This window comes from Nycticebus coucang, chromosome 7 (assembly GCF_027406575.1).
Source record: "Nycticebus coucang isolate mNycCou1 chromosome 7, mNycCou1.pri, whole genome shotgun sequence".
Classification (NCBI taxonomy): Eukaryota; Metazoa; Chordata; class Mammalia; order Primates; family Lorisidae; genus Nycticebus; species Nycticebus coucang.
Window position 1 is genome coordinate 132,847,891 of NC_069786.1, and position 25,915 is coordinate 132,873,805.

The 25,915-nt window shown below is 43.6% G+C and overlaps 1 protein-coding gene across 1 annotated transcript in view; it reads right to left on the reverse strand.

Moving 5' to 3' along the window:
• Window positions 1–25,915, reverse strand: part of IQCA1 (IQ motif containing with AAA domain 1) — a 164,955-nt gene that overhangs the window by 35,757 nt on the left and 103,283 nt on the right. The window contains exons 10-14 of the mRNA XM_053596990.1: window positions 20,440–20,546; window positions 20,190–20,285; window positions 18,763–18,768; window positions 13,768–13,829; window positions 12,055–12,137 (exon numbers count right to left, since the gene is read on the reverse strand). Coding sequence (XP_053452965.1) covers window positions 12,055–12,137; window positions 13,768–13,829; window positions 18,763–18,768; window positions 20,190–20,285; window positions 20,440–20,546 — 354 coding nt within the window. The remainder of the gene's footprint in view (window positions 1–12,054; window positions 12,138–13,767; window positions 13,830–18,762; window positions 18,769–20,189; window positions 20,286–20,439; window positions 20,547–25,915) is intronic.

Genomic DNA, 25,915 nt, shown 5'->3' on the forward strand with positions numbered 1-25,915 from the left:
GAGCAGACGCGCTCTTCCCTGTCAGAGGGACCACACGTAGCACACTCTCCTGCCACGGGGGAGGATGGCACAGCAGAACATGGTTAAGATCCAGGAATCCTGACATGTTTACAAGGTTCTCTGGAGACGCAGGATGCTCAGCTTCCAGGAAGAGGTATAGAGCTCCTCAAGGGACAGATGACCACAGCTTCACTTCGTGCCAGGACTACGCCTATGTGAGGCTGTCTCCCGATCACAAAGCTTCTGATACTTTTCATGTTCAAAAGTGTAAATAGCATCTTCTAGGTTTGGACTCTTGAGTCTCCCAATCTCTAGGGCAGGCTATGAATACCAAAGAGAATCCAGCCCCCTGCTTGGTGGTGTGGGGTCTTCATGGGGAGCAGCACGCAGAATATCACAGCAGCACCCTGGTACTGCCTGGGAGCTGGGAACTTTGGAGTCACCTTGAGGTGAGGGCTGCTAATGGTGGCCCAATTTGAATAACACTGGCAGTTTAGGGGTTGTGAAGCCAAATCAAGGTGATTTAAAGAAAACAAGGAAATGTGCTATTTCTTGTACACTTGAAATTGCAGTGGGAGCTTGTTGCTGGGCACAGGCTAGAGCGTGGAGCCAGGCGGCTATGCACTGACACTGTGAGTGTTAGGTGGGCAACAGGCTTAGCATCCTCTGGCCCTCTTCCTCTTGTTTGGTCTCTTGCAGCCCCAAGCTCCTGTGCTTCTAATGATGAGTAGGATTTGAGAGATGTTGAACAGGTGGTGACATTAAAATTACAACTGAAAAGCCAGCTGTGTGTCCCAGCAGTGCAGAGAGGGCTGGACCTGGGCAGAATGCCCCTGGTCTGTTGAGCCGCATGTGGGGTCTGACCTGTCTGGATGAGGGGCAGGGGCGCACGGCCCACACCCACCCTCTGTCTTTATCTGGACGCAGAGACAGAAGAAAAGGCTTTAAGTGCTCAGCCTGTGAGCTCTGGTCCTGGTGTAGCAGATGGGGAAATACAGGGACCATCTGACCACACCTCTGGGTAAAAGTGTAAAAAGAAACCAGGGAAACAAAATCAAAATCAGGATGGCGCCTGGGTCCTCCGCTTCTTAGATAAGACGGTGAGGATGAGGCAATAATTAGCTGAGTGCTGCAAACTGGGGGTTGGGGGCTTTGACAATCCTCTGCGCTCCCACTTGGTGGGAGGCGGCTCCCAGGTGTGCAAGATCCCAGGTCCCTAATGGGGTCGGGGGGCTACACTGCCAGGCTGGCTGGGGTAAGCGCAGGCTCAGGGATCTGTTACCCAATCAGAAATGGGCTGGAGGAGCCAGGGAGCAACTGGTCTGGATGTCAAAGCTCCCCACCAGCCAGCTGGCTCCGGGGGGCCAAATGTGAGGGTGGGAATGAAGGGCAGGCTTGAAGCACAGCCTTCTGTGTGGCCCTGGCCTACCAGGATGGCTGAGCTCAGGGGAGGGAAGATGAGGAAACAAAGGCCCAGGAGAAGATTCTGTGATAAATGAATAAACAAGGGTTGGATAAAGCTTCACCGGAGAACACAAGGCTTTCAGATAACCTGTGAGATAAACAGATCTGTTGAGGAAAGACAGGTTTACTGTGCTTCAGGAGATCAGGGAGGATGCTGCAGGTGTGAATAAGATGTGGACTCTGAGCTGGCCCCAGGACAGATGACAGATGACAGATGACAGAGCACCATCAGAGCGCACAGCAGTACCTGCTGCACCCTCCTGGCTGCCCTAATTCGGTCTTAGGTTGACAAGTACCTGCTGAATGCTCACCACCAGTCCTGGGTCAAGGTCTCTCCTGTCACTTGTGGTTTTCTGGAGGGCATTCCTACTGCAGGAAGGGCTCCTGGGGACCTGTTCTGAGTTCTTGCCTGTTTGTAAGTTTTTGTACCATATTCGAAAATAAGTTTGGCACACAATCCTAGGATTTTGTTTCCTACATTTGAGCGTATTGAATATGTCAGGCCATTTACTTCTGGTGTAAAATGTTGCTGTTGAAAAGTCTGATGATAATCTAGTTTTCTTTTCTTGATAAGTCATGTGGTCTTTTTTACACAAATGCCCAGAGGTACTTGTATCAGAATATGTCTTGGAGTGGGTTGATCGGAGCCCGGATTCTCAGGCACACCATGTGATCCTTAGTTATGTGGTTTCAAAGTTTTCATGAATTAGAAGTACGTGTCCTGTCTCTTCACTTTAGTTTTCTTCTTCAGGGACTTGTGTTTTCTCTGTTAGAACTTTTTTTTTTTATTGTTGGGGATTCATTGAGGGTACAATAAGCCAGGTTACACTGATTGCAATTGTTAGGTAAAGTCCCTCTTGCAATCATGTCTTGCCCCCATAAAGTGTGACACACACCAAGGCCCCACCCCCCTCACTCCATCCCTCTTTCTGCTTCCCCCCCATAACCATAATTGTCATTAATTGTCCTCATATCAAAATTGCGTACATAGGATTCCTGCTTCTCCATTCTTGTGATGCTTTACTAAGAATAATGTCTTCCACGTCCATCCAGGTTAATACGAAGGATGTAAAGTCTCCATTTTTTTTTAATAGCTGAATAGTATTCCATGGTGTACATATACCACAGCTTGTTAATCCATTCCTGGGTTGGTGGGCATTTAGGCTGTTTCCACATTTTGGCGATTGTAAATTGAGCTGCAATAAACAGTCTAGTACAAGTGTCCTTATGATAAAAGGATGTTTTTCCTTCTGGGTAGATGCCCAGTAATGAAATTGCAGGATCAAATGGGAGGTCTAGCTTGAGTGCTTTGAGGTTTTTCCATACTTCCTTCCAGAAAGGTTGTACTAGTCCCACCAGCAGTGTAAAAGTGTTCCCTTCTCTCCACATCCACGCCAGCATCTGTAGTTTTGAGATTTTGTGATGTGGGCCATTCTCACTGGGGTTAGATGATATCTCAGGGTTGTTTTGATTTGCATTTCTCTAATATATAGAGATGATGAACATTTTTTCATGTGTTTGTTTGCCATTCGTCTGTCGTCTTTAGAGAAGGTTCTATTCATTTCTCTTGCCCATTGATCTATGGGATTGTTGGCTTTTTTCATGTGGATTAATTTGAGTTCTCTATAGATCCTAGTTATCAAGCTTTTGTCTGATTGAAAATATGCAAATATACTTTCCCATTGTGTAGGTTGTCTCTTTGCTTTGGTTATTGTCTCCTTAGCTGTACAGAAGCTTTTCAGTTTAATGAAGTCCCATTTGTTTATTTTTGTTGTTGTTGCCATTGCCATGGCAGTCTTCTTCATGAAGTCTTTCCCCAGGCCAATATCTTCCAGTGTTTTTCCTATGCATTCTTGGAGGATTTTTATTGTTTCATGCCTTAAATTTAAGTCCTTTATCCATCTTGAATCAATTTTTGTGAGTGGGGAAAGGTGTGGGTCTAGTTTCAGTCTTTTACATTAGACATCCAGTTCTCTCAACACCATTTATTGAATAGGGAGTCTTTCCCCCAAGGTATGTTCTTGTTTGGTTTATCGAAGATTAGGTGGTTGTAAGATGTTAGTTTCATTTCTTGGTTTTCAATTCGATTCCAAGTGTCTATGTCTCTGTTTTTGTGCCAGTACCATGCTGTCTTGAGCACTATGGCTTTGTAGTACAGACTAAAATCTGGTATGCTGATGCGCCCAGCTTTATTTTTATTACTAAGAACTGCCTTAGCTATACGGGGTTTTTTCTGGTTCCATACAAATCTTGAAAATACGATGTTGGTATTTTGATAGGAATGGCACTGAATAGGTAGATTGCTTTGGGAAGTATAGACATTTTAACAATGTTCATTCTTCCCATCCATGAGCATGGTATGTTCTTCCATTTGTTAATATCCTCTGCTATTTCCTTTCTGAGGATTTCATAGTTTTCTTTATGGAGGTCCTTCACCTCCTTCATTAGGTATATTCCTAGGTATTTCATTTTCTGTGAAACTATGGTGAAGGGAGTTGTGTCCTTAATTAGCTTCTCATCTTGACTGTTATTGGTGTATACAAAGGCTACTGACTTGTGGACATTGATTTTATATCCTGAAACATTACTGTATTTTTTGATGACTTCTAGAAGTCTTGTGGTTGAGTCTTTGGGGTTCTCTAAGTATAAGATCATGTCGTCAGCAAAGAGGGAGAGTTTGACCTCCTCTGCTCCCATTTGGATTCCCTTTATTTCCTTGTCTTGCCTAATTGAATTGGCTAGAACTTCCAGCACTATGTTGAATAGTAAAGGTGACAGAGGACAACCTTGTCTGTTCCAGTTCTAAGGGGAAAAGCTTTCAGTTTTACTCCATTCAGTAAAATATTAGCTGTGGGTTTGTCATAGATAGCTTCAATCAGTTTTAGAAATGTGCCACCTATGCCTATACTCTTCAGTGTTCTAATTAGAAAAGGATGCTGGATTTTATCAAATGCTTTTTCTGCATCTATTGAGAGGATCATGTGATCTTTATTTTTGCCTCTGTTAATATGGTGGATAATGTTTATGGACTTGCGTATGTTAAACCAGCCTTGCATCCCTGGGATGAAGCCTACTTGATCATGATGAATGACTTTTTTGATGATAAGCTGTAATCTATTGGCTAGGATTTTGTTGAGAATTTTTGCATCTATATTCATGAGTGAGATTGGTCTGAAATTCTCCTTTTTGGTTGGGTCTTTTCCTGGTTTTGGTATCAGGGTGATGTTAGCTTCATAGAATGTGTTGGGGAAGATTCCTTCTGCCTCAATTTTTTGGAATAATTTCTGCAGTACGGGAATCAGCTCTTCCTTGAAGGTTTGATAGAATTCTGGAGTGAAGCCATCTGGACCAGGGTATTTTTTGGTTGGAAGATTTTTTATTGTTTCTTTGATCTCAGTGCTTGAAATTGGTCTGTTCGGGAGCTCTATTTCTTCCTGGCTAAGTCTAGGGAGAGGGTGTGATTCCAAATATTGATCCATTTCCTTCACATTGTCAAATTTCTGGGCATAGAGTTTCTGGTAGTATTCAGAGATGATCTCTTGTATCTCTGTGGGATCAGTTGTTATTTCCCCTTTATCATTTCTGATTGAGGTTACTAGAGATTTTACTTTTCTATTCCTTGTTAGTCTGGCCAATGGTTTATCTATTTTACTTATTTTTTCAAAAAACCAACTCCTTGTTTCATTAATTTTCTGAATGATTCTTTTGTTTTCAATTTCATTGATATCTGATTTGATTTTGGATATTTCTTTTCTTCTACTGAGTTTAGGCTTAGATTGTTCTTCTTTTTCCAATTCCATAAGATGGCTTGTGAGATTGTTGATGTACTCTCTTTCTGTTTTTTGAATGTAGGCATCTAAAGCGATGAATTTTCCTCTCAAAACTGCTTTTGCAGTATCCCACAGGTTTTGGTAGCTTGTGTCTTCATTGTTGTTATGCTCAAGGAAGTTAATGATTTCCTGTTTTATTTCTTCCTGCACCCATCTGTTATTCAACAGAAGATTGTTTAATTTCCATGCCTTTGGGTGGGGTCGAGCATTTTTGTTAGAGTTGAGTTCTACCTTTGTAGTGCCTTATGGTGAGAAGATACAGTGTAAAATTTCAATTCTTTTGATTCTGTTGATATTTGTTTTGTGTCCCAGGATATGATCAATTTTGGAGAAGGGTTCCATGGGGTGATGAGAAGAATGTATATTCTTTATCTTTGGGATGGAGTGTTCTATATGCGTCTATCAAGCACAGTTGTTCTAGGGTCTCATTTAAATCTCTTATATCTTTGTTTAATTTATGTTTAGAGGATTTGTCCAGCTCTGTAAGAGGAGTGTTAAAGTCCCCTGTTATTATGGTATTATCAGATATCATATTGCTCAGACTGAGTAAGGTCTGTTTCAAGAATCTGGGAGCATTTAAATTGGGTGCATAAATATTTAGAATTGAAACGTCTTCTGGCTGTATTTTTCCCTTGACCAATATAAAGTGACATCTTTGTTTTTTGTTTGACTTTAGTTGCTTTAAATCCACATGCATATGAAAATAAGATCGCAACTCCTCTTTTCTTCTGAATTCCATTTGCCTGAAAAATTGTCTTCCAACCCTTGACTCGGAGCTTTAATTTGTCTTTTGAAGCCAGGTGTGTTTCTTGCAGACAGCAAATGGATGGCTTGTGTTTTTAATCCAGTCAGCCAATCTGTGTCTCTTCAGTGGGGAATTCAAGCCATTAACATTTATGGAGATAATTGATAAGTGTGGTAGTATTCTATTCATCTTATTTTGTGAGAGTCCATTGCTTAGTTTTATCCTTTGCATCAGTGTGGAGGTTAGGTTCTGTCCTTTAATTTCTGAGTTCTTACTTTGCTGCTGATCCATTGTGGTGGTCAGTGTGCAGAACAGGTTGAAGTATTTCCTGTAGAGCTGGTGTTGTTGTGGCGAATTTCCTCAATGTTTGTATATCCGTAAATGATTTGATTTCTCCGTCAATTTTGAAGCTTAGCTTAGCAGGGTACAGAATTCTGGACTGGAAATTGTTCTGTTTAAGTAGATTAAAGGTAGATGACCATTGTCTTCTTGCTTGGAAAGTTTCATTAGAGAAGTCTGCGGTCACTCTGATGGATTTACCCCTATAGGTCAACTGGTGCTTACTCCTGGCAGCTTGCAGAATCTTTTCTTTTGTCTTGACTTTGGACAGACAAAAGATGTGTCTTGGAGAAACTCGGTTAGAGTTGAGGCGACCTGGGGTCCGATAGCCCTCTGAAAGCAGTGTGTAAGAATCTTTGGTGATATTTGGGAAATTTTCTTTTATAGTATTCTCTAGTATGGCTTCCATTCCTCTGGGGCATTCTTCTTCCCCTTCTGGGATTCCTATAACTTGTATGTTGGAACGCTTCATAAAGTCCCATAATTCTGACAGTGAACATTCTGCTTTCTCTCTCTTCTTTTCTGCCTCTTTTACTATCTGAGTTATCTCAAGAACTTTGTCTTCTACCTCTGAAATTCTTTCTTCTGCATGGTCTAACCTGTTGCTGATACTTTCCATTGCATCTTTAAGTTCCCTAATTGACTGTTTCAGTTCCTTCAGCTCTGCTATATCCTGTTTATATTCTTCATATTGTTCATCTCTGATTTGATTCTGTTTTTGGATTTCCTTTTTGTTATTTTCCACTTTATTAACAGTTTCCTTCATTGTTTCCATCATTTCTTTCATTGTTTTCAACATGTGTATTCTAAATTCCCTGTCATTCCTAACATTTCTTTATAGGTGGAATCCTCTGCAGTAGCTACCTCATGGTCCCTTGGTGGGGTTGTTTTGGACTGGTTCTTCATGTTGCCTGGAGTTTTCTGCTGACTCTTCCTCATGAGTGATTTCTTTTATCTGTTTCCTTGCCCTAATTTTCCTTTCACTTTCTCTTGCTCTTTAAGTTCTCGTGCCTGTGGACTAAGGGTTAGATGAGTCCTTTTGGTACAGGACCAGAAGGGTGAGAAGGTTGAAAAGCAAGAAAGGGATGAAAGAAAGGAGGACTGAGTGATAAGAAAAAAAAAATAGAGAAAGGAGAGGGGGTGGGTAAAAGGAATATTGACTAAAAGAAGAGAGGCACAGAAAGAGGGAGACAGAGCAATACAGGTGTACAGTAGGGTACTTAGACACGGACTTTAAGAAAACCCACCTTCTGGGGGGTGCCCAGTTGGGTGGTTCCCTTGAGGTCAGCAGCTCTTTGCTAACTTGGTCAGACACAGTACCCCACCTCCACCAAGTAGAGAGGAAAGAGAAAAATGCTATAAATCAAACCCAAACAAGCAAACAGAAAACTTTATGGGATAAAATTGGGTGAAAAACCAAATAATAGTGGTAGAAACACTAGCAAAAATGAAATTCTAGTTATTGAAAAAGGCAGCAATGGGAAATTATAATTAAACTAGAAAAATTGAGAAAGAAAAAAGATCTGTATGGAAAAGCTTGAAATTAAAAAACAAAACAACATCAACAACATCAAAAGAAACAAGAAAACAACCAAAGCAAAAAAAAAAAAAAAAACCACCACAAAAAACAAAGCAGTATGTATATGTTGTTGAATGTTGTCTGGGCAACACGTGGTTTTCTGGGGTATGAGATGTTAATCACAGTTCTGATATGACTGGAGGCTGCTGATTTCTCAAACCCCAGCAGGTAGATACCCTAAATCTCTCTTCAGCCCACTTAAAAGGCACTTTGAACTTATAAACTTGCTGAGCAGAAGCTTTCCCAGGAAAGTGCTTGTCGCTGGAATCACTGCTGAGGTGGCTATCCACTTACCCGGTGTGCCAAAACCGGTCTCACTCTGCCCCTGAGGGTTAGGGCTGCAAGGCGGCTCAGACCCCACCCTTAGGCTACTCGGTTGCTAGGTTACCAGCTCCCACCCGGATTCTAGCTCTGTGACCCTGAGGGTGGAGCTTGCCGGGGCAGATCACTCACAGTGGCTCCCTGTGGCCCACAGCCAAACACTATTAGCTCCGTCTGGCTCAGCGGTTCAGACTGGGGCCCTAGACAACAGCCAAAGTTCTCCGCACTCCCGCTCAGGCTCTCCCCAAGGCAGTTCAACTGAGTGCCAAGTCCAAGGGCACCAAAACATTTCACAGGTAAGGCCTTTCTGGTTTGCAGTCTTGCTGCTACTGAACTTACAGTTGTGGGCGGGTTTAGATGGATTGAACACACGCAACCACTTGCCGTTTTTCCACTGTTTTAGTCCTCCTCTTGGGGTCCAGAAGTCTCTCGCTGACTCCCTGTATCCTCGCAGGGGTGATGATAGGTAGATCCCACCAGCCAGAGATGCCTGGAGTCCTATCTCCCCAGACTCACGGTGCCCAGATGCAAGGAAGCTGTTACTCGGCTGCCATCTTGCTCTCCAGAACCCTCTGTTAGAACTTCTTTGTCCATCTTCAATATTTGATCCGTTCTTTGGAATTCTTTTAATCCTGTTCTTCATTTCTAGCTTTACTTCTAAAAATTTCTGCCTTTTCGTTTGTTATTTTTCTTAAAGCATTATTTATTATCTTAGTTGCTCATTTTCATTGCTCATAATTTAGGTTTTTTCTGAAATAATTTTTCCCTTTATTGATATTTCTTGAGTTGTGTCACCTGATGTTTAATGCTATCTTATGCCATTCTTATATGTATTCTATAATTTTTTATATGCCTCCTTATAATTTTCTTACAGTTTATTTTGAAATAATAAGTTCTAGTATAGATCTTCTTGATAGGAATGACTTTTGGAGACATTCTTTTTTTTTTCTTATGATAACTGTGGAGAATTTGACCTTGAATTTTTCCATTGCTTAGATTGATGTGAGTTAATATTTCTACACTTTTAGAAGAAAGTGAGGCTCGGGGTAGCTTTTCTAGTTTTGTAGATTTCCCCTTCTGCTGTTTTCATTCATGTTGAAAATGTAGTGGCTTGATTTTTGGGATGTCCTGGCTCTGCTCTCCTCCCCTCATTTCTTCTGGAGCTTTTCTCTCCATTTCATCTTTATTTTCCCCATCCCTTTCAATTTTGATTACACTGCCGAGAGTTTCTTCTCAGTATGGGGCCCTGTCTAGGAAGGGACTAAAGCAGGTCACTCCTAGATGTAAACTGCTCCAGCCCCTTCATGCTTTCTTAGTCTGGCCCTTTGCAAACATTCACTCCTCAGATACTGGAGTTGGGAAAGCCTTCCCAGTTCCAGCTTCAGTTCTTGACTGGGCCCACTGTACTTTCCAGCTGGAGGTTGGGCGAGATCTTCCAATGTCCTCAATGGCTTATACTTCGAGGTTCAAGGGGGGAAGCCATCACTTAGTTTAAGGTTTGAGGGGGAGCCTGTCACATTAAATGCTGCCTATAGATTTTGTTTTTGTATGTGGGGATTTGGGAGGGTACACTACTGTCTTTTGAGCTAAAGATCTTAAATGGAAAGAAGTACGGAAAATATGGACAAGGTCAGAGTATGCCATGCTGGTGAAATCTGACTGACTGTGTGAGAGACTGGGTCATTCACACTTAGAGTCACTCGTGAGTGACTGACCCTGCCAGATTTGACTTTAAGCATCTTAGAGACACTGCCCAGAGGCTGACAGATTACTAGAAAAGTCCTAAATGGATGAGAAATTAATAAGTTAGGAAATCAGTCCAAAAACAGCTAATGAGCACCCACCATGTGCCAGGCACTGTCCTCACCATGAGGATCTTAGGTTCAGAAATCCAAACCGCAAATAAGAGACAGTTTTGCTAGAAATGGTTATTTAAAAAATGTTAATAGAGTTAATAGAATCAAGGGAATACAGGAAAAAACTCTCCAGTACCTGAATCAGAAACACACAAAATAAAATAAATAGAAATCCAATATATAGCCCAATGTGTAGTCTGATAAAATTCTTATATTGTTAGGAGATGAGAAGACTCCTCCAAGCTCTGAAGAAGGAAACAAGGCTGTCTTTCAAAGGGATTAGAGTAATCACCCTTTGATCCACGGACAATGTCAGCCTCCTTGCTCTCCCAGGCAAAAGTTGGGTCAACGTAAACATCAAGAGGGATAATGACAGGTCACACTGTGTGACAGGAGAATCCGTGTGTCCACACGGACACCGCACCTCTGCAAGAGTCTATACTTCTCTGCAGAAGATTGGTGTCTATTACATGTAGAAGGAATGCTAGGGAAAATACCCCCTTCAACCAGTGACTACAGCGACAATGTAGGCCAAACGTCATTAGCTAAACTCTTGGTGAGAAAGGATGCTGGGAACAGAATCTCCGTAGCCTCAAAGTTCAGCCCTTAGATTATTCATTAATTATAATGGGAAAGATGAAGCTTCACAGTAGAGAAATCTGGGGGAGGACAGCTCCACCAGGAGATGAAACATAACATCCCCAGTGTTGGGACGTAGTGGCACTCCATGCCCCAATGGAGAACAGTGAAAAGAATTCACACAATGTCACCTTGGTAGTTTTCCTGTTAAAAATGTCTGAGCTTGGCTCGGTGCCTGTAGCTCAGTGGTTAGGGAGCCGACATGCACTGAGGCAGGCAGGTTCAAACCTGGCCCCAGCCAAACTGCAACCAAAAAATAGCCAGGCGTTGAGGTGGGCGCCTGTTATTCCCAGCTACGTGGGAGGCTGAGGTAAGAGAATCGCTTAAGCCCAAGGGTTGGTGGTTGCTGTGAACTGTGATGCCACAGCACTCTACCGAGGGTGACAGAGTGAGACTCTCTCATATGAAAAAAAATGTCTGAGCTGAATCCAGTAATGAGGAAATTGTCAAACACACTCAGTTGAGGGACAGTCTGTAAAACAGCTCAAATTCTTCAAAAATGTCAACATTGTGAAGGCTTCAAAAAGGCTGGGAAGCTAAAGAGATATGTGACAGTCCAAGTGGGATCCTGGACAGGATTCTGGATTAAGAACAAAGAGTTATTAAGGACATTATCAGGACTGTTGGGGAAACTGAATACTAACTATACATTAGGTAATAGTATTGCATTAATGTTAAATTTTCCGAGTGTGATTATCTCTTTGTGATTATGTAGGAGAATGTCCTTAAGCACTGGAGATAGAAAGTGATAATAATATTGATAACTGCATTACAGTGGCAGAGTTATGAGGCGTTTTAAGCTGTGTGTTTTGAGGTCATCATATTGTTTTTTAAAAATAAGAGGAAAACTTAGTTGATGTGAAAACAAGTCCCTACTTCCTTGTTCCCAACTACTTCTGTGTCTTTTGCAAGGAATTCCCTCCATAAAGATTGTTCACTGGGGCATTTTGTGTAAACATGAAAGCATGAAAAATTCCTCAATTCCTTAAGTCAGGTAATGCCAAAAATAACATCCAAGGAAGCTTGCTAGCGGGTTAAAAAACCTGCTTCCCCCATGTGAGGGGAGTGGGCTGGGTGCCTTTTATTGAGAGCACCTGTTAGTTCATACCGTCCTCCTATGTTATTTGAATAAATCCAATCAGACAAACATTTACCAGAAGCCACCACGGGCCAGGTTTGGGCTTGGACAAAAACACAAATTAAACATATTTCCAGCTACTGAGACTTCAAAACCCAGGGTGACGTGTGACGCACACGTGCAGTCTGCTTTGTGTACTTTACCGATGTAGTCAGAGAGGTTGACTTTCAGAGACTGGATCAGTAATCCTTCCTGCACCAGCTCCTTGTACAAGGACTCGATGGACCTGGGGGCAAAGCAGACTGTCTGTCCCAGGAGCACACACAGAACATCAGCAGAATTTCTGTCGATCGTCACATACACGGAGAACAAACCAGGCCTATTTCAAAGTATGATTGTATAGATGAAAATACATAGAATTTTGACGTGTTTCTATAATTTGGGGATAAATCAGGCTTTTAAAAAACAACACTTTCACTCATCCATGTGTATGGCTGATGTTCCCCATTAAGAAGAATGACATCTCGGGGCGTCTGAGCCCAGCTGTAACCCCCGCCGTCTGCCCTTCCATCAGTCTTCGTGATGGCACGAATATGGATCAGAAATTACCCAATAGTAGTAATGCAAGGAGCCTATAATTATACATTCAGTTAGCATCTGCATGCTGCAGTAGGTCATCAATCCTTTGTGAAATTTATGTTTCCTTTTAACTCAATAGCATAATAGTTTAAAAAATACATAAAGAACAAAGGCTTACATTGGAAATAATGCTTACATGGAAGACCAAATGTCTCAAACAAAGAGCATGATGATTTTTTTTTAGGAGGGTGTTATACTTTTCTGCAGTGTTTACAGATGTCTAAACCACTTCAGAAGACCATAGGCACAGTCAGCACACATCAGTAATTTATACTAATTGAGAAAAAATGAACATAGTATCCCACAGAACGGATGGCACTCCCAGTGATATTAGCTGGGCATTGGCTTACGGGAATTCAGACAAGTTAAGCTCAAATATTATTCAATATGATCCTTTGAGATGTTTTGCCCGTTCCTTTTCTTTATTCTTCCAGCCTACCCTGGACTGTCTGTATATTGAGAATTGTAAATACAACCACATTGCCACGGTTCTTTGGCTGTACTGTGATTCAAGTTAGCATGGTTAAAGGAGACACAAGAATATCATTTAGACTCAAGCCAAATTCCATGAGGATAGAGGCTAGTCCAATGACCACAGTCTTTGGTTGGCTAGGGTTGTACTGCAGCAAATGTATTTAAAATGGGATGCCCTCTGCTGAAAATTAACAAAGATAATGGAGAATGTTTGAAAACCTATGTACTATTTATTTTCAATGTTAAAGCATTAGCAGTTGTTTCGACTTAAAAAAATGAGCACTTTATGTTATTCATTTGTACTGTATTAAAGTTCATCAGTGAAGCTCAAGGGAATGGAAATATCCCGTTACAAGCCTCAGCCCCACCCTTGGGTCTCATCCCTTTAGCAAGTGCGATGGGGAGTCTCCAGGGCTGGGCCAAGCTGTGAAGGGGAACTGGACCTACCTTGGGGGAACTCAGAGTCTCGGTATTTTCTCAAAACTTTCTTCAGGATATTATTTCTTAAACTAATTTTTTGAAGAATGCTCCTATCCCCTCCAATGAGTTTCAAAACCTAAAAAGCTGTATAAACTCAGCTGTGATGAGGACCCAAGTCTGCCTTCTTGGGCCCATCTTCTCCATTCTGGAATCTGTATAGGACTTGATGGTGGCTCCTTCCATCCCACGACACTCTGCTGAGGATGAAGAGGATGTGGTGTGGCAGAGAGGGGATGCTCGGCCAGGCCACGGCCATGGGCCGAGGCTGCCTCTCCTCAGGGGTGCCCGCCTGTGCATTACAGTGAAGCTTGTTCGTTCCTCACCTGTCAGCTGTCAGGTCTTTATCCTTCTTTTTCCCTTTTCTTCCTTTCTTCCCTTTATTTTTCTGAAAAAGAAAAAAGGAAATAACCAAACATTTAGTCACAATAAGCAAGCAAATAACCCCAGAAATTAGCTAAGAGAACTGTTTTCTGCAGGTGGTAGGAAGACTGTCAGGGGCAAACTGATGATGGAGCTACAATGTTTCAGGAAGGTGGGGATTGGCCTGCAAACCCTGAGCTGGAGCTGCAATGTTTCAGGAAGGTGGGGATAAGCCTGCAAACCCCGAGCTGGAGCTGCAATGTTTCAGGAAGTGGGGATCGGCCTGCAAACCCCAAGCTGGAGCTGCAATGTTTCAGGAAGGTGGGGATAGGCCTGCAAACCCCGAGCTGGAGCTGCAATGTTTCAGGAAGGTGGGGATAGGCCTGCAAACCCCGAGCTGGAGCTGCAATGTTTCAGGAAGGTGGGGATAGGCCTGCAAACCCCGAGCTGGAGCTGCAATGTTTCAGGAAGGTAGGGGATCGGCCTGCAAACCCAAGCTGGAGCTGCAATGTTTCAGGAAGGTGGGGATAGGCCTGCAAACCCCGAGCTGGAGCTGCAATGTTTCAGGACGGTGTGGATCGGCCTGCAAACCCCGAGCTGGAGCTGCAATGTTTCAGGAAGGTGGGGATCGGCCTGCAAACCCCGAGCTGGAGCTGCAATGTTTCAGGACGGTGTGGATCGGCCTGCAAACCCCGAGCTGGAGCTGCAATGTTTCAGGAAGGTAGGGGATCGGCCTGCAAACCCCGAGCTGGAGCTGCAATGTTTCAGGATGGTGTGGATCGGCCTGCAAACCCCGAGCTGGAGCTGCAATGTTTCAGGAAGGTGGGGATAGGCCTGCAAACCCCGAGCTGGAGCTGCAATGTTTCAGGAAGGTGGGGATAGGCCTGCAAACCCCAAGCTGGAGCTGCAATGTTTCAGGAAGGTGGGGATCGGCCTGCAAACCCCGAGCTGCCTGTGTGGACATGTTCCCCGCGTGGCGGGAAGGTCAGATCGCCATTGCAGATCCTGCCCTGAGGCCAAATTCCAACTGGGTCTCCACCTCCCTTTTGTGTGTCACCTCCTACCCCTGGCCCTTTGGGTGACACACCAGGCATTTCAGGTACTTTCTCACTTTATCGTCTTTTGTTCCTCCACGTCCATTTCCTCATTCATTCACCCCTATTTTTTTTTTTTGAGACTGAGTCTCACTTCGTCACCCTGTGTAGAGTGCTGTGGCATCATAGCTCACACCAACCTCAAACTCTTGGGCTTCAAGCCTCTTGCCTCGGCCTCCCAAGTAACTGGGACTCCAGGCTCCTGCTACAATCCCTGGCTGTTTATAGAGATGGGATTTCCTCTTGCTCAGGCTGGTCTCAAACTGCTGCGCTCAAGCAATCCACTTGCCTCAGCCTCCCAGAGTGCTGGGATTCCAGGCCTCAGCCATGTTGCCCAGCTCTCATTCATTCATTACTCCTTTTTATCCCACTATAATTTATGTGCAGGAAGGTGTGCACCCGTTCACAGGAGATCAGCTTTTACATTTAATTTCTATGTATATCCCTGTAGCCGTCATCCAGTCACAGATACGACGTGTGTCTCCCTCTGACCTCTCTGTCCCTTCACTTCCACACTCTGACACCACGGTGGAGTCGTGTGTCCTGTCTCTCGGGCAGAATCGTACTGCATATTCTTTTCCATGTGGCTTCTTTCAAGCAATGTTATGACCACAAGACTCAAGTGGTTGCACAGAGCTAACTTCATGTTTTTCATTTTGTAAAAATCTAAATTTTCTATTTTGAGAAAATGGTAAATTCACATGCAGTTGTGAGAAACAGCAGAGAGAGGTCGCGCGTACCCGTCACCAGGCTTCTCCCAGTGGTGACATCTTGTCAAGAGATCTTAGGAGATCACAACCAGGATCTCGGCAGGGATGTAGGCAAGTCACAGAAGGTCTCCACCACCACAGGGACCCTGTGTCACCCTTTTGACAATGATGGTCTCTTCCCTGCCACGACCACCCCATCTCTGCGAGCTCTTCGTCAGATGCGTGGTTTGCAAATATTTCCTCTCAGTCTGCAGCTTGTCTGTTTATCCTGTTTGCCTAGCCTAAATTCCAGATACCTTCTATTTTTTTTTTTTTAAAAGTAAAGTCTGTGACCTATTTTGAACTAAATTTTGTATGATGTGTGAGACTTAAGTACATTTCTGTTTGGTTAGGGATGTGCAGTTGCTCCAGCACCCTTTATCCAAAAGGGGATTTCCCCCCCCTTTGCAGTGCTTTGCACCTTCATCAAAAATCAGCGAGACTAATGTCAGTGGGCTTAACTCTGGGCTGTCTGTCCTGCTCCATCGTTCTGTGTGTCTGTCCGTCCCTCTACCCAGAGCACACAGTCTTACTACTGTGGTCGTATGATACGCTGTAACATTGCATGCATTGATCTTTTTCACTTTATTCCTCTTTTCCAAATTGCTTTCATTATTTTTGTTCCATTGTCTTTTCATGTAGATTTAGAATAATATCACCTATGTCTACAAACCATACACATTTATGGGATTTTGGCAGACATTAAATCTCTCTGTCTCTGTGGAGAGAACGGACTTTTGTACTACGTTGAGTCTTCCATGCACCTGGTGTGTCCGTCTCTCAGCTCTTTGATTTCTTTCATCAGCTTTGTGCAGTTTTAACATGTAAGTCTTGTACCTGTTTTGTTAAATTTACACCTTCATTTTTTGAGTGACGTAAAATGACATTACATTTTAATTGTGGTGTCTATGTGTTCATTGCTGGTGTTTATTCTGTATTCTGAAACCTTGCTGGAGTCACTGTTTCTGGAACTTTCTTTCTAGAATTCCTTGGAATTTTCTACATGGACAATCATGTCATTTGCAAACAGAAGCTTTTAACTTTACAGTATTTTAGATTTACAAAAAAGTTACAAACTTGGTACAGGGAGGACCTGTGTACCTCTCACCTAGTTTTCCCTATTAACGTCTTACCACAACTAAGGAACCAGCATTGGCACAATATTATCAATAAAAATGCACATTTTATGGGGTTTCCACAATTTTTCCCCAATATTATTTTGTGTCCCAGGATCCCAAGAAGGTTTTTGATTTCTTACTGGTTTGGCAGACTTCCTGTTTCTTCTTGATTTAGTCTTGGTAGGTTATAAGTTTCTAGAAATGCATCTGCTTCTTACAGGTTATCCAATTTGTTAGTGTATAATTATTAGTAACGGTTTTTCATTATCTGTTTTATTTGGGGGACACTGGTGGTAATGTGTTCTCTTCCACTCCTGAATTTATTTATTTGGACTTTTCCTTTTTTCTTTAGTCGAGCATAAATTTTGCCAATTTTTAAAATCTTTTCAGAAGACCAATCTTAGTTTCATCAATTTTTTTCTATTCTCTATTTTCTATTCTCATTTCTGCCCTAATCTTATTATTTCCTTCCTTATGCTTTGGGAACACTTTGGTTTAGTGCCGCCTCGATTTCCTAGTTCCTTGAGGTATGTTAAGTAGTTTATTTGAGATCTTTCTTCTTTTTTACGGCAGGCATTATTGCTATAAATTTCCCTGCTAGTACTGCTCATGCTGTAAAGTTTTGTATGCTGTGTTTTCATTTTTGTTTTGAGATGTTTTCTTATTCTCCTTTAGATTATTTCCTTGACTCCGTGGTTGTTTGAAAGTGTGCTGTTTAATTTCCAAGTATTTGTGAATTGTTCTACATTTCTTCTTCATCTTCCTTTCTTTTTATTGATTTCTAGTTTCATCTCATTGTGGTTGGAAGTTATCTGGAATGTTTTCAATCTTCTCATATTTATTAAGACTTGTTTTGTGCGGGCGGCGCCTGTGGCTCAGTCGGTGGGGCGCCGGCCCCATGTACTGAGGGTGGCGGGTTCAAACCCGGCCCCGGCTGAACTGCAACCAAAAAATAGTTGGGCGTTGTGGCGGGCGCCTGTAGTCCCAGCTGCTCGGGAGGCTGAGGCAAGAGAATCGCTTAAGCCCAGGAGTTGGAGGTTGCTGTGAGCTGTGTGATGCCATGGCACTCTACCGAGGGCCATAAAGTAAGACTCTGTCTCTACAAAAAAAAAAAAAAAAAGACTTGTTTTGTGATCTAGCATATGAAGAATACCCAAAAGAATGTTCTCTGTACTTAAGAAGAACGTATGTCCTGCTGCTATTGAGTAGAATAACTGTTAGGGACACTAGTCTGCAGTGTTATTCAAGTCTGTGGTAATTTCTGTCTGGATAATACAGCCATTATTAAAAGTAGAATATTAAAGTCTCCTACTATTATTGTATTATTGTCTGTTTCTTCCTTCAGATATATATATATATAATATAAATATTATTACTTTATATACTATATATAATATATAATATAAATATTATATACTTTATATACTATAAATATTATATATTATTATAATATATATTATATATATTATATATATAATATAAATATTAACTTTATATACTTAGGTGTTTTTATGAAGGATATTTACGTATATATGTGTGTGTATATATGTATGTTTATATGTAATACATACATGTGTGTGTGTCCTATTGAATGGACCTTGTCATTATGTAATGATTGTTTTGGTCTCTTGTGACAGTTTTTGGCTTGACTATCTTATCTGACATAGGTATAGCCACCTCTGCTGTCTTTTGCTTACCATTTTCATGAAATATCTTTTTCTGTCCCCTTACTTTAAGCTTATATGTGCCCTTAAATCTAATGTGATTCACTTGTAGGCAGAATATGGTTGGATAGTGTTCTTTTAAAAACCAATTCAGCCACTCTGTATCTTTTGGTTGGTGAGTTTAATCCATTTACATAGTTAGTAATTATTGATAGGTAAGGGCTTACTATTGCCATTTTGTTATTTTTTTATATTTTGCTTTGTGGTTCTTTTTTTCTTCTCTCACTGTCTTCCTCATAATTTGATGCACTTTTGGTAGTGATACACTTTGACTCTTTTCTGGTGCTGCTGATTTTTGTGGGTGGGCCTGGCGTCACAGTTTGTAAACAGGCCTGCGGGGTTGGAATCCACAGGCGAGTGGGCCTGGTGCTGGTGGGGTCTGTGGTGAGAGCAGATGCTCACTTCTATGTTCTTTCCCTTCAAGGGAGAACTAGTGGGCCTAGGAGATGTGTGGGCTTTGGAGAGGGGTGACCTGGGTGAAGTGAAACTTCTTATTCTCTCCAACGCATAAGAGATGTAGTTGGAGTTTCTGTGCCCCAACTACATCCCCACACTTGGAGTCCAGAGTTCTTGTGAAGGTACTTTCATCTATAGATGGCTGTTAGTTGTCAAATCAGTGTTATCAGATGACAGCGATGGACCTTCAGAACAGAGGTATGAGAATTAAGTTGCCTTCAGAGTTAAACCACATCAATACAGAACAGACAAGGTAGAGTCATCCTAAAGAGACCATATGACATCGAACTGACAAAACTAGATGCTAATGCAGCTCAATGTGTGAAAAACGCCTAGAGAGAATGCGTGAATCATAGGAAAAGTGGATAGGCCATGGAATTGGGGAGAACTATCACAGAAGCAAAGCTTCCCCATGAGAGGAAGTCTTAGCCATCTGCTTTGGAGGTGCTGGTCTGGATGGCAGGCAAGGCTGGGATAAAGGTAGAGGTAGGGGCCCACGTGCTCTGATGTGGCTAGCTCCTCTAAGCCACTGTGAGGAGGGACCTAAAGGCCTTTCTCCTAAGTGAAGGAACCCAGGAACAAAAATCCAAATACTGCACATTCTCACAAGTGGGAGCTAAGCTACAGGTAAGCATGGTATACAGAAGAACATAATGGACACTGGAGACTCAGAGGGAGGGGATGGGGGAGAAAGGGATGAAAAGCCACCTGTTGAGTCCAGTGCACACTATTTGGGTGCTGGAAACCCAAACAGCCCAGACTTCATCACTATACAAAGCTCTCCACTTATACCCTCTAAATCTATTGAAATAAAAATAAAATAAAACCAAACCATCACTCCCAACATCTCTATGAAAAAATAAACCACTGAGGATTAGCAGTGACTTATGATTTAGTTCATCTGATTCTTTCCTCTATGATCTCCACTTACAGAACCTGCTCACTGCCATGACCCCCTATAGACCACTCCACTCAGGAAGAGAGGGTAGGATTTGGGCATGTGCAGTGGCTTGACAGTTCTCGCCCTACCTGTGGGGGCAAGATGCAGCTGATCAGGGCTATGGGTGGTCATTATCGCACAGTTGGATCTATCTCATTTATGAAGACACTTCCTGAGGGCTGAATGGTGGACTGATTAAATTTACCAAAGGAAAGTTTGTTTCCCTGTGAGGCCACAGGAAGCCCTTGAGATGTGCCACTGTCACAACTGAACCCACCCCCACCCATGCTCATTCACTACTCACCTGCCCTTTCTTCCTTTCTGCCTTGAGCGGATACTCCCTTTCTCTGTTCACAGCTAGTTTTAAGTTTTTTAGTTCTTGTCTCATTAACTCATCAACCTAGGAGAATACAGAACATACTACTTTTAGGTGACTTTGCATACCCTGTGTTTCTATGTGCAATTAGAAGGTAGGTCATCGATAGGAAATTGTAAAGAAGCACAATCATGGCAGTAGATGACTTGGCATTACTGTGACAGAAATGCAGCTATACCTGCACCCTTAGCTCTGACTCTAATTCTTTCCGTTTCTCCTCTTTGATCATTTCTCGATCACAGTCCTGAGGGAAATTCCAAGATTCATCTCTATTCATCCATATGTCTATACTCCAGAAGGACAAAGAAAAAGAAAATGAAGAACCTTTTCAACATGTTGGTTAATGACAACAGTTATCGCAATATAAACATGAATGTAACTTTACATCTTATTGCATAGAATAAAACTTAAGTAAAATAAGGGATGAAATTCATGCATGTGCTTGGATACTGTCTTTAAAGAAGAAAATTGCTAATGTGAAAATATCAAGTAAAAAAGCATTATACAAATAGTATCCTAGGACTATAACCATGTAAAAACGATATGTCAATGGCAGGATTATATTATGGGCTACTCTTTTTGTAATATGTTTGAATTACTTTTATTATTCCAATGATTCACTAAAATATGAAAGATTTTGTTGCCTGTTGAACTCTCTCTAGTAATTTATCCTTGCTCCCTTTTATAAAACAGACAAAACTAAACACACAAGTATCCATTACTTTCCCCTAAGTCAACAGCTATGTTTTTGAATTGCTTTTTGGATGTTTTTGTAATCACACATATTTTATTATTTTTTTTTTGAGACAGAGTCTCACTATGATGCCCTTGGTAGAGTGCCATGGCATCATAGCTCACAGAAACCTCCAACTCTTGGGCTCAAGCAATTCTCTTGCCTCAGCCTCCCAGGTAGCTGAGACTACAGGCACCCGCCACAACACCTGCTATTTTGTTGTTGCAGTTGTCAATGTTGTTTAAGCAGGCCCTGACTGGCTTCAAACCCGCCAGCCTTGGTGTATGTGGCTGACGCTTTAACTGCTGTGCTACGGGCGCCGAGCCATCACATGTATTTTAAATTTCCCTTTTGCCTTATCCTGGTGGATAGGAGGATGGTCAAGAAAGCTGACCTTAGAAAAAAATAAGAATAATGTCCTATCACTTAAATAAGTAAATTGAAATGAGCTCATTTCTTAGAAGGGAAATTCTAAACACATGCCGAGGTGTGGAACTGGATCCTCGAAGTATGACTTGGGAAGAATCACCCTTGGGAAGACAAGACTTGCCGGCTTGGGAAATGAGGTCTCTTCCTGGAATCTTTACTCAGAATGTGAAGGAAATTTGCTAGAACTCACCAAACTGACAACCACCACCCAGTTTGTCTATTTCACTGGGAAGTCACGGTAGGGCTGTGGCGACCTCCAGTGTGGGAAGGCAATGGAGGGACCCGGGGCACAGGGAGGGGCGCCTGACCTCTGCCAGACAAGGGCTACAGCCTGGGAAGAAAGAATAGGGCCTCCCCCGCAGGGGCTGTCATAGGTGGACAGGGGTTCCTCAGCATTACCGAGGCCCACGTGAGTGACCAGGAAAGGAGAGGGCGGGGCTTAAACTCAACACTGGGAGGAAAGTCCCAGGCACAGAGCACATCTCTGGCTTCTGCAGTAAACCAGAGGAGAGTCACACGGACAAACTAACAAGAAAGGGAAGGGTGAATCTCAGCATAAACCGCAGGGGACTGGGAACTTGCCAAAGGGGTGAGCAATGGAAGTGGGGGACAAGACATAATACAATCTGATCTGGGAGAAGCTAGGTGGAGTCCTGGAGGGACGGGGAAACGGTGACAACATTGTGACACACGGGCAAGGCTATCGTACTGAGGGCTCTGGCCACCTAACGCCTGACTGGTCCACATAGCCCGATGCAAGGGCTGCAGTTTGGGATCAGCCATGGACCTTAGCAGGTGACAGCCGTGTTAAGCCTGATTTCTTTTTTTGAGAAATAAAAATACCCTCTTCCTCATACTGATAGGGGAAGGGCAAATAGAATAAAATATGCGAAGATCCCAGTTAAGCCCAAACGTCACTGCCATCCCCCCGAGAGCAGAGCTTTGAAGGCTTGAGCTGGTCTTAGTGACAATCTCCACCTCCCTGGGCCAGAGGAACCACACAGGTCAGCTGCTGCACAGGAAACGGTTGTGCCCCAAAGCAGATGTTTTAGCAAAAAGGAACCTGTGGGTCCCCGGGGTCCGGCGATTGTGCCATATTAGGGTGGTCAGGACCACAAGGGACAGGACCACTGCAGGAGGAAGGGACATGGAAATACAACTCCAGTTCTCAGACAGCGTCCAGTGGCTGCAGACGCTGACACCAGCGACATGAGAGGGGCTTTCTGGGCAGAACCGGCCGTCTGCCCTCATGGGCCCACTCTACTCTCTGGACAGGCTACAGGCAGCACGGCTGGCAGGTGTCAGCTAGAGCAGAGCCTGTCTGGAGACTAGTGGGTCCAAAGGGGGTTGTGCCCTGGGTGGGGCTGACCACAGTCTCAGCCACGAAGACATGGACGGCTCAGCCCATGGTGACACAAGGTTGGGCAGGCAGGTTTTTGAAAACAATGATGCCGAAAGGACCCAAATTTCTTCTAGAATACTTAATGTGACTTATGAGAGACCACAGATAAATCACAATGGTGGTAAATTTTCCATACAGTCAATGCATTTATTGACAGGGAGGCCACGTGAGAAGTGGTCCAGGGATTGGAGCACAGAGCACAGGTGGGGGCAGAGGGTGGGGGGAGAGGCACCCATCTGCTTCCTCAGCGTTCCTCAGATCATGCTCCGAGGGCAGCTCAGAGGTGAGGCTGAAGTTTGAGTGCCAGCCAGCACCAAGGTGTGAGGGCCGAAGGGAGAAGCTGACAGGCTGCAGTGGGGACACGGGAGCAGGTGGACGGCCTGGGCTGAATGTCTCTCCTCTGACCCAGTCCTTCCTGACGGCCATGAAGCCAGCGTGCAGGAATCACCTGTAGCATTCCAGTGATGGGCGAAATATCCTACGTCACTAAGTGGAAAGTTCCCTCCTTGAGTCTGAGAAGGTGGATTTTGTGGTTAGCTTGCAAGACAGGTGTGCACCACAGGCCCAGCTGGTTTCCCATGTCTTCATTTGGAGATAATCGCTCCTTTTCAGTACTTTCTGAAATGTCTAAGCTTAAACTGAACAACTTCGGGATGTAAGAATAAGACATAGAAGGAACATGCGGGGAAAAGAGCCAATGCTTCCTTTCACGTGTTTGGAATTTCAAACTTTCTCCCCTGAAAATACTACAACAGGTTCAGATGCGTCACATCACACTGATTACTAATAACTCTTTTCAAACAGATATCACCCTTGTAGGATCAGCAAATCTTAGACCATACTTACCTGTTACACTAAGATATTTTAAGCAAAATAGCTTTGTTATTTACAGAAAGCTACTTTTTTTTTTTTTTTTTTTTTACTAGATAGATTCACTAAAATCAAGAAACAAAGAATTTAATAATGAAAGGGATGCAGAATATTTAACAGGAAGGCCACCAGGCCATGATTATTTCTGTGGAGACAGTCCTGCGCTGGAACCCAGCCTCTATTTTAAAATGAAGCTCTGTGGGGCAGCTTTGCCACTTCCCCACTAGATGGTTCAATGGACTGAGTTTTCCACCCAGACTTCACTTTTCTCATGACACTTCTGTGCAGGGCACTTTTCAATCCCTTCAAGGATTTCATGGGCATTTATAAATGCAGGAAGCTATTCACGGCCCTCAAAGGGCAACCACTGCCTCGCTCTCCCCTAAAGCAGAGAAAGAGCTTTTATCCCGGGAATGTGAAAGGCAAGGCCAAGGCAGTTTCACACGTGGGGGTGGGGGTGGGGGTGATAGCAGGGCGGGTGGGGGATAATCTTAGTGATTAAAATGCTAATGTTTTATTTGAAAGGAAAAACCATTGATTTTTAAGAAAAGAATTCTAAAAAGAAGACATTTCATTTCTTTAAGTTACCAAAGACCTGGCAGATAACACTCAGCACCACAGCATCCGGCTTGGAAACTGGCGCTTGGGGCTTGTGCTCTGGAGGCCACTGCTTGGTTTTTTCCGCCTTGATGGAAAGTGATGTTAGATGAGAAGGGTGGATGGTTTTAAGAGCTTTGGGGTCGGTTGGCAGGTTCCATGAAGCACGTGCCTTCCCATGGGAACATTAGATTTTCCCCAAATTAATTGTTGTTTTTATCAAAATAATATGTACACGTCATCTTAAACAAAGTATTAAAATTATTATAATTAAACAAATTGCCCACCTACCTACTTGCCAGTTGGCTCACCCAGTTTCCTAAATCCATTCGCTGATTAAAGAACACATGGAATATATTCCATTATTCAAGTCTGACTTCCCAGCCCACTTCTGGGCCAGGCGCTGCCCTGGGAGTGAGGGGAAGGGAGGCCCTGCCCTCACGGACTTGGCACCTGCTGCAGGGACATGGTGGCCACAGGCCCACATCCTGCGGTAAGTGGCTTGTGGGAGAAGGCAGGGCACCCACAGGGGCGTGTGGACAGTCCAGCTCCCTGCTGGCCTTTGTGTGCAGCTCCTACTGTCTCCAGCCCATGCTCATCTGCTTTCTTGACCCATCAGTTTGGGATGTCAGTTTCTGACTTCCTAGCACGGTGGGGCAGGCTCTGTCTCTCTCTGCCTTTCCTCCCATGCCTCACCCTCTTCACAGAGTTTTGTGAGAAGAGAAGCGGACCTGCCTCCCAAAGGCCGAGGAAGCTGTCACTGAGTGTGAGCGCAGAACGACACCCAGATGAGGCTGTCACCAAGTGTGAGTGCAGAACGACACCCAGACAAGGCTGTTACCCAATGTAATCGCAGAACGACACCCAGGTGACGCTGTCACCCAGTGTGAGCACAGAATGACACCCAGACAAGGCTGTCACCAGTGTGAGCGCAGAGCAACACTCAGACGCACACGGCAGGTAAGCCTGCCCTTTGTACAGACAGATGTACGTGCAACTTGCACTTATGAATGGGGGTTATTACTGGTAGTAAGGAAATGCACTTGTTCCTACTCGCACTCAAATTCACCTGAGGAACAAACCCACAGAACCTGTCTTTTTTGACCCTTCTTGGTGCATTCTGCAGGATGAGCTCCACTGAAACACAGGAGTGGTAAGAATTCAGCAGAGGCCACGGAAGGCCCACAGGAGCCAACGGGGCTGCACAGGGAGGTCTCCAGAAGAAAACAACCAGTACGGTAGCTGTTGTGTTTGACGGCTGGGAATTACTTGAAGATATGAAGCAAATGAGGGCTGCTGTGAGGACCCCTGGATGACATGGGAAGCAAGGTCTTCTTAAACGTTGCACCTGAGCTCTGGATGCCCCAGCCAGGCCTGTGACCCCACAGTGTGGACTGTGGGAACTCCCCGCTCAGCTCACTCGATTCTGTTGCTGCCATCCTAATTTACATAAACTGCCCAGTTTATGCCAGTCTCCCCACCCCATCCGCTGCTGTGATACCGCTCATATCATCAGCTTGTTGGGCTGTGTTCACAAAGACCACAAAGACCACACTTCCAACAAGCCAAATTTACAGCAGAGTCCTTTTATTGAAGAGCCGGCCGGTGACTGCCTCAGTGTCC